The following is a 15,526-nucleotide window of genomic DNA, read 5'->3' as shown; positions in this document are numbered from 1 at the left end:
CGACTGCATAAAACAATAATAAAAAAAAAAATAAGCGGTATTCATAACCAAAAAAGAACACTCGTTAGCTGTTTAGATAGCAGGAGTTCTTTTAGGCTGCCAGAGTATGGCAACATTGTTTCCCATGGAGTATTGCTCCTGGCCTGGGTGACTTGAACGTGCACCACGCAGAAGTGATACACGACCGCGGGCGCCGGCACGATGCTCATTCAGTACGAAACGGGCAGGGATGGTGATTGAACCAAGGATCCCTGGGTCGGTGCGATAACATCACTCGGCCACCGATCTGTCACTATTCGCAACATCAGTGGTAATTTATAACAAATTAACAATCAATGACAGTTCGAGTGAAGAAGTTAGATTAACAGCGACTTTTATCTCCAAATTCTTATCATGCATGAAAAACAACATTTAAGGTGCGATCCTCTAAAAGTATTTAGAAGACATCAAACCGTCGTTTCGAGGATTGAAGAAGAACCTTATGTTTAATCAATCTCCCTGGTACATTAAGCTGGGAAACTATGTGCATATTTCGCGTGACATGAGGTTGCCCGACGTCAATCTTTTCGCTAAATTTAGCGGGAAAACTAAATTTGAGGTCTCGTGACGACACGTCACGTGACATAAAATTTCGCGAGAAAAAAGCGATTCGCTCGCTGATTTTGGAGGGGAAGTTTGATTCGTACGTAGATAACGTTAGGTCCAGTCACGTGCCGTCAATTCACATCACGTTACCTAAACACCGATTCAATTTCCCCGCTAAATTGGGCGGGAAATGCGCGGACGGACGGACGGACAAAACTTTGCGATTGTGCGCCTTCCGTTAGAAAGTATTTCATGCCTTGGTACTCCGGCGGTTTTACGAGCTACCTCAGGTAACTGTATCTTCTGAATCCCTGGCCCTTATCCTGTCCGGTACGCTAGTTAGCATCGCGAAATTAAAAATACTTATTGAGAAATAGACAAATGAAATTAATGCCCAAAGCAAACTTTCATATATACCAGCACTTTTCAATGTCGTGATGTCAGTGGCAGGCAGGCATGCCGGTCGAACGGGCAGTCTGGATGCTCAGACTATGTCACGCATTTGTGTCGAGAGGCTGAACGGCTACTGGAGTGAGCTTTGAAAGCATTTATTTTACAATATAAAACTGCTGAGAATCAGATGGGAAAACATTCTGCAGACCAAAGAGTGAACCCCTGCCTGCCACTGACGTAACATTTTTATGATTACCAGTTTTCATGGAGTGGGGGTCCAAATTGAGTGAACCCGATAAAAGAAACACCCCGAGATAAAACGAGAAATTAGTTAAGAACAAAGAAAGACTTTATCGTCCGATGACAAGCGATTGGTTCACGCCCGGTGCGAAAATCGACAAAGAGGTGAAGGACGCAGGGGTTACAAATAAAAACAAGAAATTTAGTTGGGCGATAAAAATCCGCGCACGGCGACAGCAGGACAAAACCAAGAGAACGAAACGCAAAGACGCGTTCCTTCAGCAACACACTCACGAATCTTCGGGCAGCGGGGCCCCGAAGAAAAACAAAACAGCACTCAATTCCCGACACAACGCGAATCAACTGGCCGCTCGCGGCACGAACTGCAGCCGGGAAACAAGTTCGCCGGTGCAAAGAAAACGAAAGTTTTGAGGAAGGAAAGTCTCCGTTGCTGAAACTAAAGTCCACGGGAAAGTTCGAACGAAGTCCGTAGACTCACCGACGCCTTCGGTCCGACGGACGACGAAGTCTTGACTTTCCCGGCGTGGCAGACTGGTTGCTCGGCGGACGACGCAACGCAGCACCGCGCACACACATACACTACCCGAGAAGGGAAAAACCGACGTCCGCAGGCAAGCACGCCACTAAGGGCAAACGCCGAAGAGGCAACATTGAGGAACCTGCCCAAAATAATTCCAGAAACTTTAACCCACGGGAACAGATGACGAGAAGAACGGCCAGCCGACCTGACCGGCTTGTCCCGGGGGGGGGGGGGGGGGGGGGGGGTCCGGCCCATTTCCCGCCAGAACCGTGGCTTATATAAGCTATGACTCCCCCAAGTATTTCACCACACTCCAGTATAATGGCAATGCCGCACACATCATACGCCTTTGGAGGACTACCTCATCGATGTTTGTTTACAAACAAGCTCGCTGCCGCCAGCTACTGGCGGACTCCTGCGCGCTTCCGGTTTTCTTCTTCGTTTCCTTGTGTCTCGCATCCTTTTGTTATTTTCTGCTACGTTCTACAAGGCGCGTGGGTTCTTACAAAAGTATTACAGGTACTTCTCGTAAGGAAAATCTTCTTACCCGATCATTCTGTGTTGCTAGAGAACAAATAACTACACTACCGGAAGTCTACTGGGGCACGAAATATTGTGGCGCTTTCGTGGTACCAACTCCCGCCGAATGTGGTGAACACCCAAGCTTTAAAACACTAATCCCCTTGCCAGAGTATCGAGGTCGAGGTCGTGGAACGTCGCTTCCTACTTGGACCAAGCTACCCAAGCAAAACATAAAAACAAAAAACTCCTGACGATTGGCCTCGACAGAAACATATATGTTTACAATTTCTCCCTTTCGGAAGGTGGCAAAAAGCTGTCCAGCCTCCTTGTCTTGGCGGCAGAGATGCGAGCACCTCCAAAGATAATTCTATAAGTGGAAGCGGGAATCAACGAGGATGGATTCGAACGAGTTCCATAGCGGGATCTTTCAGTGGAAAAGACAAGCACGTGCGGAACAGAGACACAACCGAAATAATGCAGCAAAAATATTGAAATTCGTCACACCAGTTGAGGCTTTCATTTTGAAAAACACACCGAGGCCCATTATTGTAAGTTCAACCTCGCGAAACAAATTATTTTGACCTAATATTTGGTATACTAATTCAGCGGTGTGTATTGGTGTGTCTAGAAAAATTTCAAGCAAATCGGGGACCACGAGGAAGTCCCCGGAGTACCCATTTAAAAGCTTGAATGAGTATTTTTTTATAATAGGTCGATGTCACAAAGCACTCGGGGGATGCCTAAAGCCAGCGTAAATTATGCCCACAGGAGGCAGACAGCAGCGCACGAGAGTTCTTGCTGTCTCCTTTTGTGCCCGCGCAGAGCTCCAGCAAGGTTGTCGAACGTGCAGAACTAAATTTGCTTAGATTCATCATGGCAGTGGCAGTGCAACCAAACTGGCTGGTGAGATCGGTCTATTATGTGTTTCTTTTAGTTTGGTGTGAAAATGTCTCATTGACCCAGGACAGAAAACATAAGTTGTTATATTTATTCCAAGCTCGTCATTCGAGGCATCTTAAAGGCCAAATTATAACATTAGGTAAAGGGAGACACTGAATATTGCGATTTGTGCAGGGGATCCACCATGAAAGAAGAGAGCTGACCTAAAAAAAAAGACGCGGAGTTTCTTGATTTTCCGCTGTGATATGATTTGTCTATCTGTACGAGGAAGGAGCGGGTTCCATCAGTTCCTAGTTTGCTAAATCACTGCATTACGGCGAGTCCATTTCGCAACGGTCGAAATGATAACATAAAAAGTCTGACTTCCTTCAGAAGCAATGGGGCAACGATTATGGCTACTTCTGGCCACTTCCAAACACTCCCGGTACCCCGGGCGCTTAGTCTGCAATCAGCGCATTGACGGCTTCACGCGGCAAACGTCGGACAGGCGCAAGCGGACTGGTCCCTCTAAACACGTAATAATGATTCTTAGAAATGATGCGCTAGTTTTTTTTTTCGGAAACTGAAGCACGCTGGACGGGGTTATATTTCAGAGACAGGCTTATAGGAAGATGCAGTTGTGGATAAAGCCTCAGGATCCGGGGAAAGCAGCGCCATTGCCTTCCCCGTCTGCTTGCAGGACACAGACCGATGCTAACATACAGACGACCGAAACCTCACATGGCGATTGCCTGATCGATCTCTCGTGCCATGGAAATCGCCATTTTAGTCCTTCAGAGTCTTCGAAGCTTGTAAAGGACACTTTAAAAGCTTCGAAGATTTTTGAAGTTTTAAAGCAGTTGTGCCAACATTGCCATGGAGCGTTATCATGCTGAAAGTGTTCCTCGCCATTGTACGCGTCTTTGGCACTGTGTATGCAATGAGCTTATCAATCATGTGTATCTCCACAGATGTCTTACAATGATATTGCTCTTCCCGCGCATCTCAAGACAGAAGCATTATTTTTGAACGCCTCCAAGCACTGACACCGCAAGTCGTGGCGGTACGAACATGTACTCTTTTATTTCCCCGGTGTGAGGATAGCAAACTCTCTGTACAAGCAACTTCACTTTAAGGCTACCCGTCACCAGCGAATTTAGATCAGCTCACCAACAACAAAATGGTCAAAGAGAAATGGCTGATTCCATGAACCAAACTATCGACCATACTGGGAGCCTGGTGCTACGTTCCCGGGATTTCGTTACCTAATCAGAAACGCGCGGTCTATGATGTTCACGTTTCTTAGTTCCTGATTACCTCGGCACTCTTGTTGACTAATGAAACAATCTCATTGCCATTTGGCAGAAAAATAATAGACTGCCCGGGACTTGTCCCGCGATACGTTTAACGGTTAAGAGTTGAGCTTGTCGGCAGCTGTTTGTCCTCTCCTGTCCTTTCTTCTTCGGGTTCAAGTATAGTTTTAAAGTTCAAGCTGATAGATTTACAAACCCTGCATATCTGTTCTGTAAGCCATTAGGAACCATGCCGACTCAACTCTCTGACGGAACGCCACCACGGTGGCGCTGCTGACGGCATTGCGCATGCGCAGATGATTCGCTTAGTTGTATTTTAAGGACAAGATACAGATACTGAGAAAAATGTTTCTTTGATGTAACGGAGTATATCTGAGATACTTCTGAAAAATCGGCATCCCGCTTTACGTGCGACGTGAAATACACGCAGAAGTACATTTTCCCGGACCCTGGTAGGTGTGGAGGGAGGAGTTGGTGGCAAACGAGAATGACAATACTCGTGTTTCGGTGAACATGTGGGATATATCAGGCTTTCGTTTCAGGCTAAGGAATTCATATTCTAAAGTAGGGATGTCGCGAACCACCCTAGGTTCGATTTCGAAAGGTTTCGATATTTGCGAAGCGAACTGAGGTTCGATTTCGAAAAATTTCGATATTTTCGTACCGACCGAGGTTCGAATTCGAAAAATTCGCAACTTTTGACCACAGCGGAGTTTCGAATTCGAAAATTTTGAAGCTTTCACGGTTTCTAAAATTTCGAATTCGAATATTTCGAATATTTTTTTACTTCAGGTTCGATAAATTCGAAGATTTCGATATTTTTTTGAAAAAAAATTCGAAAACTTCGAACGCTTCGAATTTTTACAGACATGAAGTTCGAACAATTCGAAGATTTCGAATTTCTTTCTGCATAAAGTTCGAAAAGGTCGAAGGTTTCGATTTTCTTTTAACGCTAAATCAAAAAAAAAAAAAAAAAACTTTGAAGATTTTGAATTTTTTTCTAATCCAAGTTTTCAAAGTTCGAAGTCCGATTTTCAAGTTTTTCCACAGTTTCAGTTTTAAATAACGTTTTCACGACTCACTGGTTTTCACAAAATCAAGTTTAGAAAAGTTAGGGTGTTATATCTAGATTCTGCGAAGTTGGTCAGGCAATTAAATGAGACGACGAGTGCTTGATTTTTCACAAAATCAAGTTTAGAAAAGTTAGGGTGTGATATCTAGATTCTGCGAAGTTGGTCAGGCAATTAAATGAGACGACGAGTGCTTGATTTTTCACAAAATCAAGTTTAGAAAAGTTAGGGTGTGATATCTAGATTCTGCGAAGTTGGTCAGGCAATTAAATGGGACGACGAGTGCCCCGGGCGTGTTAGAATATTTGCCAGTGCAGAATTGTGACCGCCAGCCCCGGGGGGGGGGGGGGGGGGGGGGTTTAACCTGCATCACGCAGTAGTGATTACACGAACACACTGTTTTACGAGACTCATCCAGTTCGAAACGGCCAGGGGCGAGCAGGAGGTTGAGGCTCGGAAGAACCTTGAAGCGACCTGGCAAACTAGCTCGCCACCCCTTGCACGCTGGAAGTAATCCGATCCGGTGAAGTTTATAATTGTCCTGGAGGTTTATTTTCTGGGACGGAGGAATCGCCTCGCAAAAAGCACAAAAGCCGACACAGCTCGAGGTCGAGGAGCGTTCTACCATACAAGTGGCGTCGGAAGAGGAAAAACGGGGGGAAAGAGGGTAGCGAGGGGGGGAGGGGGGGGGGGGGGCTGGTTTTAAGCCTTTTTCTCTCCCTTGCAGGTATTTCGGACTGTTAAAGAAAACAATACGGGGAAAGAGAGCGTGGTCGAGCTTATTTTAATCTGAAATTATTTATGCATATGTGTAGCTACTGTCGCTCTTCACTGCATAAAAGGTTGCGTAGATGGTCATTGTTAGAAACTCGTTGTCAGAAGGCACTACTCGTCACATGCTTAGTGGTTCGGAAGTTTAAAGCTGTCTTTTCGACCTAAATACCTGTGCCAATAAAAAAAAAAAAAAAAAAAAAAAAAGAATAAATGCGAGAATAAAAAGGAGGAGAAAAAAAAAAAAAGCTATCAAGAATTCGTCGGAAGTGTTCTATTGCATATTCAGAGGTTCAGAACTTCGAAACAAGTTTCTTTTACCAAAATGTGTACAAGCTAAAAGAAACACGTCCCAGGAACGTGAAGCGACAAAAAAAAAGTTTTCTTTTAATGACGTGCTGAACTTAAACACTATTAGATATGTACGTACTGTCTGTGGTGTTAATTTAAATGCGATACCTCAAACAACTTAGACGAAAATAAATATCAAGTTTAGGTCATAATTGCAAGCAGATACATATTGGGACATTTCTTCGAAACTCACGTTGAATAACAATCATCACATCTTAGGACGGCACTTACCTAGGCTATACATAGATCTTTCTTAAAAAAGTATACCATAAATAGCTCCGGCTGCAGCGTGCTTCAAATCTGGCACAAATGATAATCGTCAAAAACTCGTCGTCCTTCCTCGTCTCTTCGGGGATTTATTTCTTTAAACCTAAGCATGCCAGAACATTGAAATAACCGACATTGTCTTTCGTAAGGAACGCAGCACCGCGTGTACTAATTCGAGAAAAAAAAAATTATGAATGTACCCCACTACTTGAAATCAAATGAAACCGTCCGCCGGTCTTTCGAAGTTCGACGGACGTCGAACTTTTACCCTAAAAGTTCGAAGTTCGTCGAACTTCTGACATTTCAGAATTCGAAAGTTCGAAACTTTTCGAATTCTCTTGATAAATAAGTTCGAAAATTCGAAATTCATCGAATTTTTTTGTCAGTCAAGTTCGAAAGTTCGACAAGCATCGAACCTTGCAGCGCAATAAGTTCGAAAGCTCGAAAAAGATCGAATTTTTTAGCGTAATAAGTTCGACGGTTCGAAAAGCGTCGAAGTTCTTAGCTTAACAAGTTCGAAAATTCGACCTCCGTCGAATTTTACGATATAGACAATTCGAAAAATCGAAATCTCTCGAACCTTACGAACCGCTTGATTCGATCATCGAAACTTCGATTCGAAAAAAGTTCGCGGCATCCCTATTCTAAAGTTTGAAACACCTTGAGCTAAAAGAGTGGATTTTAATTTATCGTATAAGCCCGGCGGTGTATTTTTTCCCTCGCGACGAAAAGGTGAATTTAAGTTTATCGTACAAACCCGACAGTTTATTTTAGGAAACAAATTTAACGAGATACCTAAGCCTGACAGAATATCGCAATACAAGCGACACATTGTAAATGTATTTACCTTCCTGGGATACAAATATATTTTTCAAATTCATTCTATCTGAAAATGCAGGTACCCGAAAGTATGTCTTAAGATACTGAAGAGATACATTTTTCGCGCGATACTGCCCAGCCCGAGACAAACGATATATATCGTCAGCTGACTGACACTGCATCCAGCATTTGGGAAGGCTCTTGTCCTGAGAAGCCTCTTCAGTATCCATGGCAAACAGGGGCAGGGGGCGTGGGAGTCTGTCGGTGACAGTGAGGTCTGGATGGAAGGCACGAAGACACTACGGTGGGGTGGGTTTACAGGAGATTACTCATATCAGGAAGAGGGCGTTAGACGTTGATCTCGAGGACCGCTTTGTAGAAAAGAAATCAAGAAGCGATTGCAGGGCTTCTCGTTGTTTGGGTCACAACGGGAATGTGTCCATTCTTCAAGGTCAGTGATATCCGTTGAGCGATGGTTTATGCGCTTGTCTTTACACCCGACGCATTTCTAAAAGAGATTCGTATGATCCGCAATCTCGCCTTGTATCTTGCGTTCGCTACATTGAGTTGAAGGCGGTGAATTCGTTCATTGTTACAGTTTTGCCGGTGTGCATGCGGTGCTTGTGCGGATCCCGGTGCGGGTAACTTTGGCTCCCCTACCGCTCATTCACACTGGAAGCGGATCCGCGTTCGCGAAGCGGTTGCGAACGCGGTTGTATAAAGATCCAGTACAATTGCACGCGCACTTGACGTCATCGAGTGCGCGTGCAATTGCACTGGATCTTTATAAAACCGCGTTCGCAACCGCTTTGCGAACGCGGATCCGCTTCCAGTGTGAATGAGCGGCTACTGAGGCCGATCGGTTCCAGCTGGGATATGAGTGGAAGCTTCTCCTACGGAGCGGTTCGAGAACGCTGCCTGATATCTTGCTTCTCCTATTCCTATTGTAAAATCATAGCTATCGTCCATTGCGCTTCATCTGCTATATTCACAAAATGGCGGCACACCCCAGGATAATTGTTGTGTGTCTATACTCTAAGTGTAATTTCCTTAGTGGCTCTCGCACAGCTGTGTGCGTTGCTGTAAGGTGCGAGCTAAATACCAGCGGTTACAAGATTCTTTTTTTATCAGTCAAAGTTTGCTCAATTTATTTATTTACCTTAAGGAACCTTTCGCACATTGCATAGGAGGAACTTGTGTCAATTTCAGCACATATACCAACCCAGATAAGTAAAAAAATAAATAAATTAAATGCAATAAAATTTGCAACGCATTGAAATGTAGAAAAGAAAATGGTTGAACTCGGCGAACCGAGATTCGGCCACTTCCGTTTTCTTTAGAATAGCAAGAAAATGAAGAGATATAAAAATGTTTAATGTTCTCGAGAGCCAACGTTCAGCTCCTTGATTCCGAATGTGCAAGGGGGTCGTTCTTGTAGATTTGTGCTGTTGATAATTTACTTCGTCATGGTTGTCTAGCTAAGGAAAGGTCCTTTTGGGCGGTGCTGAGGGTAACTGATATAAACCAAAGAGGGGTTCTAAAGCCACGCCGCTTTGTGCGGCGCAGTTGCACGCGCTGTACACTTCACCCGGATCTTGTTACTATAGACCGACACGCTGTTTACAAACAAGCCCGCGTTTGCCCACACCAGGTGTGGGCACTGCGCATGTGCAGAAACCGAATTCGAGTGAACTGAAGCTTTTGCGCATGCGCAGTGCCGTCGACAGCGCCACCGCAGCTGCGTGACGTCAGGGACGCGTGTTGGTCTATAGGCGTACAGCGTCCACCCGCGTATAATGCCATATATGGCCCTGACATATCATACGCCCGGCATTAGATCTGCATACACTTATATAGCGGTATATATATCTCGCTATAAACATAACATCGCTATATGCGTGCTCAAAAAACGGAAATATATTGCCACGCAAAAATGCTCAAAAACCCGGGTGAATGCCCGGGATTTCCAGTATTAAAAGAGAAACATATTGACTTAGCGGAATTAGTGACTCTAAGCCGAATGAACTCTTCAACTAAACGTTTCGCCTCCCATGCGTGAGGCCCTTTCAGTATACTGTAAATTGCAATGGCGGAGTACATATGGAATTGGCTTATTTAAGAGTTTCGTTTGTGTAGACGTCCGATAGGGGCCACGGTTTTTACTTACGTGCGACGTGCCATGTACGCAACATATGTCATTTGCCATATAAAAGGGCCAAAACTAGGAGGATATGAGAGATACGGCTAGATATGCCATACATGGCCGGGCGTTTCCATATGTGTTCCATATGCCTTATTTTTTTACATCTGCATATCCGGGATTTTTCAACAAGTACAGCTCTGGGATTTTTTTTTTTTTTTTGTAGCGGGCGGGAACCTCGCGTATAAGCAAACACGATAGTGTCTGCGAACAGCGCGTTGTTCTAAAAGGAGGTGTTCTCACGTGGTCATGACTCGTAAGAAATGCGAATGCCGCTCGTCATGGACTCCTTGCAGCCAACAATTCGCTGCTCCAGTGCTGCGGCGACCAGGTCTCTCCTGACTGTTTTCCCGTGCGTGTCTCGGACGACGACCCGTTCTTTGGCCCGCTCAACGTCAAGTGCCTCAACGTGGTGCGATCCTCGGGCTGCACCGACTGCTCGGGATTCCGTGAGTGACATCGGGACGCTAACTTGCCATGAGCCGATTTCGGTATGGGCTTTTAACATGTCGGTTGCCGGACCGGCGATACCTTCAGTTCGATAATTTGCGGAACGAAACTAAATTTGGTGGCTTCATTTTAGGACGATGTAGCAGCAAAGAAACGTAATTGCAAAAGAATAAATGAAGTATAGGGTTGGTAACCGTTTTATCGTGATCGGAGAAGTTATAAGTTTCTCGTTAATAATTTACATGAAACATTAATTGTCTTTATTTATGCTTTATAAAAACATCTGGATTTATGACATCTCATTTCACAAAAAATAAGCAAATAAAACTAAAATAAATTGTTCAAAAACACACTTATTCGGTTATTCGGCATCAAACACTTCTACGAAGAAAAAAATTAAAACCCAAAAAACAAAAATAGAAAGATTCCAAGTAGCTACAAAATCAAATAAATATTTACTGACCTATCTAGATCGCAGTTGACAGTGGTTGTTGATTATATATATATCCCGAGCAATTACGCATTCATGACGGGTTTATACAGAAACCAATTAACATATAGTACAACTGGTAACGTTCCCTAACAATGAAGAGTCCATAAAAACTGCAGTGAAAAGACAATAAAAGTGCAACCCCCCCCCACCAAAAAAACAAAAAAAGAGAAAAAAAAAACAAACAAACTTTGTTGCATTTTTTTGGCGTTCGAAAGAAAAAGCGTGTATATCCGAAAACGACCTTTGCATGTATACAGGCAGCCCATGCCCGCGCAGAATCAAGTTCTGTGCTTGATTCTGGGCGGACAAGGCCAATTATATGACTTTTCGTGTAATTGGAAAAGGCAAATTACATGACTTTCTTTTTTTTTGTCAAAGTTGAATGATTGTTGCAGAATCACTTTACAAGTATTTAAACAAACAATACAAGCGTATTTGCAGATGTACGAGTTCTTGAAAACCTTTTCCTTAAAATAACACATTACCATTTTTGGTTAGATACCCAATCTTACTTATCTTGGACTCCATCTTAAAAACGCGGTAATCTTATAATGTTCACAACGTATTTTGTTAACAAGGCAGTAAGTAGCTCATTAAATCTCTTAGTATTTGTTAACGTGAGTGCGGTGTTTAGTATGGCGTTTTTAATTAAACGTTCAATAGTATGAATTTATTTGCACATGGTTTCATTTCACTAGATCTGTGTGAACTTGGAGATGCTCAATTAATACAAGTGGCTTATTTTCTAGCCAGTGCAACTCCGTTTTACAAAGAAGAGACGACAGCGCCAGCGTGAATGCATGTACTCATAATAGCCAAGTACTACCAGGCGAGCAAACAAACAACGCTGTGCGCAGATAACAAATACAGCTTTTTAGCAACCCAATCAATTTTCGGCTGTGCCCCGGATGTATCGCCTTTTGAAGAACAATATTTTTTTCTTCTGCGTTCTACTGGTTACTCTAGAATAAAAAAAATACTAACACGTAATAGTTTCAGGCGAGTCTGCGCTGCATGTTTCTTGAGTCTTCGTGTGCGGGAATCATGTGTAGGGTTATGTTAGCGGTGGCCGTTCAAAAGCAGGGGCGGATCCAGAACTCCGTTTGGGGGGGGGGGGGGGGGACATTTTGTAAAGAGTCATTCTCTCATTCTTTCTGTGCACCGGGGGGTCCACCCATGTCAAATTGCCCTCCGAGAGGGGGGGTGGGGGGGGGTCGACTTTGTTTGGGGGGAGGGGGGGGGGGGCGGCCGCCCCCGTCGCCCCGGCCTCCCCCCCTTTGGATCCGCCCCTGTTCAGAAGTAAACAATGTGCGTGTTTAGAGAAGTGTATACGCTGAAAACACCGGAAAATGCAGAACTTTTGTAATTTGAAGCACCAACATGCACACGGACGCGCAGGCTCCCGCAGTTACCTGCAACATTGAAGAAAACTACACGAAAGAAAAAGTGTACATCAATGCCTGAAGATCATTATGACGCAGTAAAGAACATTTGCCTAATTAGAGTATTTATTTGTTTTCTTAAAGCTGCATTGCGACAGTTTCAACGAAGTAAAACAATTGATGTTCTCATTTTTACATAAGTAGCTTACCCTGAAACAAGTGAAAGAAAACGCACTACCTTAACCTGAAAAAGTTCATGTCCGCTGCGTAATTGTAAAGGAAAAACGCATTGTTTCCCAGTCTGCAGCCGCGTGTGGCTCCCGTGGGAACCACGGCGTCCCCTCATGGAGAGTACACGAGTTTTCATGTCGCCATCTAACTTAAGTCAAGAAAACCAATCCTTCTCCGCTACTTCCTCCCCATAGCAACCGTCTTATGTCTCGATCGCGCGCCGTAACCTTCGGCGATGCCAAGCCCTTGAAAAGTCGACAGGCAATGAGAGAGCGTTGCGGGCTCTGAATACAGAACCCAACGGTAAACCACTGGTACCACCCGTGACGTCACTCGAAGGATGGTGGAAGTTGAGGATTACCCCGAACTGCGATATGTTTATTCATTTAAATGCAAACTAGAGCCAAAAGAAAAATTGTTTTAACTTTTTCATTCTATAGGTGCCATAAACTAATTCCCACAATTAGTTGGCCGAAGTAAAAATATCGTTTCACCACCCCTTTAATAAATTCATGACCATGCTACAGAAAGTATAAATGGCGCATGTTAGTGACTAAATGCTGGTTTACATTAAAAAAAAATGACCTAGGGGTGATAGGTACAGAAGCGCACCAATACCCTTGTTACAAGGGCACACTTAACTGCAGTTACACGAAGCAACAGTTAGCGCACAGTACTTGCGGAAAACATTGTGCGGCTATACAGTCAAAGCTGTAAGCGAACGTGCGCTTAAAGGGGCCCTGCAATGACTTTTTGACTGGTTTTAATTTGCACCGAACATGAGCGCACTGAACGTAGTAACTTAATCAAACTTTTCTTTTCTCAAATTTCGCTTTATTTTAAAAGTTATAGGCGAATTAGAATTAAAAAACAAGCAAAAAATAACCTCCTTCATGACGTTGTAGGTCCTGGCTTGAGTGGCCGTGAACTAGAGGAGGAGTAGTGAGCTCATCGAGCGTTCACGGTTGCCGCACTCCGGGTCAACGGCTCGAGAGGGCGCCACTAAAGCATATGTTGGATAGGCTCTATGAAGCGGGCGGCCGGGGCGGCTCGCATTGCATTTGCTGCGCGATTAAAGACTATTTCGGCATAACACTTCATTGGCCACAAACGACAGAAAACACGGGGTAAAGATCAGTTCAGAACGGGAGCCACTTCGCGCTGCCATGCCGCCAAATGGCCAAATCGCCAGCAGGGCCCGCGCCGAAGGCCTTCGGAACGCTCGGAACCGGTCGGATCGTTGAGCCGGTATACGACCGCAGCGCCGCCGCGTACATCCGGGGCTTTTCTACGCTGGCCGTTCGTCGTAGCCTCATCCCACTAATTCTTTCTAGTATGCGCCGTTCTTTCTGCCCCTGGTGGCGGGTATGTCGACGGGTCTTTTCTTGTTTCCGTACTTTATAAACTGCATTTGTTTCTTTTCTGATCTAAAATACTGAACAAAAACTACTTTTATAAATAATTGAAACGGTTCGCGCCACTTATATTTTGTATTTCGACTACGAAAAAGCTTTTAGCGGCTCTGACCAATAGTAAGCCTAGGACCAAACACGTCACATTTTGCGTGCTTTCGGTACCGCGGGTCGCCCTCGTCGGTGGAGGTGGTTTCCGCGCCGTCCGGTTAAAATATGTCGCACTGATATTTAGTTACTCTCTCCGTGCCCGCTGGCTTGCCCGGACCCCAAGAGACGTGGAAACCGCAAAAAAGGTAGTTGCTTAAATATGATTGCAGGGCCCCTTTAAGCACCTTGAGCACCCATCAACGTTACTAGATTACCTCAGTTGTGGAACTCCCGCGGGAGGAGGTACCCCCCCCCCCCCCTCACTCACTTCAATCCGCCAGCCGTCGTTCCAAGCGCCATCTACACTTTTGTTTCATAACTGTGCGTTCCATAGAGCTGCATAGAGCAGGGCTGAAACGTCATCTAGACGTCGTGCTTCGAAACGTACGTATCCCATAGCATACACTGCAGTTACCGAAGCAGCCGCACGGCGCGTCCAGCGACGCCAGGCGAGTCGTGGTGAGTGAGGGGGGTGCGTGCAGCGTCTATGAGCAGTTCCGTAACTGGGCTAATCTAATAATGTTGGCACCCATCAAAGCAGTGCACGCGCGCTCTTCACTTCTTCTGAATTAGCTGCCCGGGGGTATAGTGCGATAAATTTGGTGCCGAGTAACAGAAGTTAAAGCTGAGTTAACCGCGGGTAAGGGTGCCCCTGTAACAGGGGCACAAGAACCTTGATCTATTTTATATGTTTGCCACAAACCTAAACCGCAGACGAGAGGCGGTTCGTGAATCAGCAGACGGCCTACTTGGACGCTTCGCACGTCTACGGCACCTCGGCCGCGGCCCTGGCTACTCTACGGGACAAGTCCCAGCCCGAGTTGCTGCTGCTTCCCAACGGGATCTTGCCCCCGAGTTTAAACCCGACCGAAGATGGCTGCAGCGACCCGAGCTCGAGCCAGTTCTGCTTCCGCGCCGGAGACGGCCGCGTCAACCAGCAGCCTGGCATCGCGTCGCTCCATATCCTGTACGCCAGGCAGCACAACAGGCTTGCCAAGGAGCTGGGCAGAACGCACCCAGACTGGGACAAGGAGACCGTCTTCCAGGAAGCCAGGTCAGTGCGGCCCGGACTTTCAAGACACTGCAGCACTCTAAAGAAATCTGGATGGTCTAGTTTCCCACAAAGCACTTGGGAAAGCCAATTGCAGTAATCTGTGGGAAGCCCTGGGCATCACGAGGCTGATGATATTTCTAGTCCCAAAAAATATTACAACATGGTCAAGCATCGTGCGCAGTGCCACACTGCGGACTGTTTTCTAAGGTCTGAACATGTGAGTCTCCTTATTCGCCTAGCTCTCTTGTTAGATTGCAGCGATCGACTTCTTTCACAAGTGTTTTGTGGGAAAGTAGACACTAAAAATACCTTGTTCCCGAGTTCCACTTGAGCGGCAAATAGTAACAACCGACACCGACAAGCCTCAAAAACAAGCAGAATGCATGCGAAGATACCTGTGGCA

General features: G+C 45.3%; 1 protein-coding gene across 1 annotated transcript in view; it reads left to right on the top strand.

The window, feature by feature from the left end:
• LOC120847703 (chorion peroxidase-like) overlaps window positions 1-15,526 on the top strand; it is a 102,430-nt gene that overhangs the window by 39,335 nt on the left and 47,569 nt on the right. The window contains exons 5-6 of the mRNA XM_040504235.1: window positions 10,248-10,400; window positions 14,784-15,123. Of these exons, the coding sequence (XP_040360169.1) occupies window positions 10,248-10,400; window positions 14,784-15,123 (493 nt within the window). The remainder of the gene's footprint in view (window positions 1-10,247; window positions 10,401-14,783; window positions 15,124-15,526) is intronic.

This window comes from Ixodes scapularis, unplaced genomic scaffold (assembly GCF_016920785.2).
Source record: "Ixodes scapularis isolate PalLabHiFi unplaced genomic scaffold, ASM1692078v2 PGA_scaffold8__174_contigs__length_109621045, whole genome shotgun sequence".
NCBI lineage: Eukaryota > Metazoa > Arthropoda > Arachnida > Ixodida > Ixodidae > Ixodes > Ixodes scapularis.
Note: the sequence above shows the minus strand (reverse complement) of the source record. Positions and strands in the feature narration are given on the sequence as shown.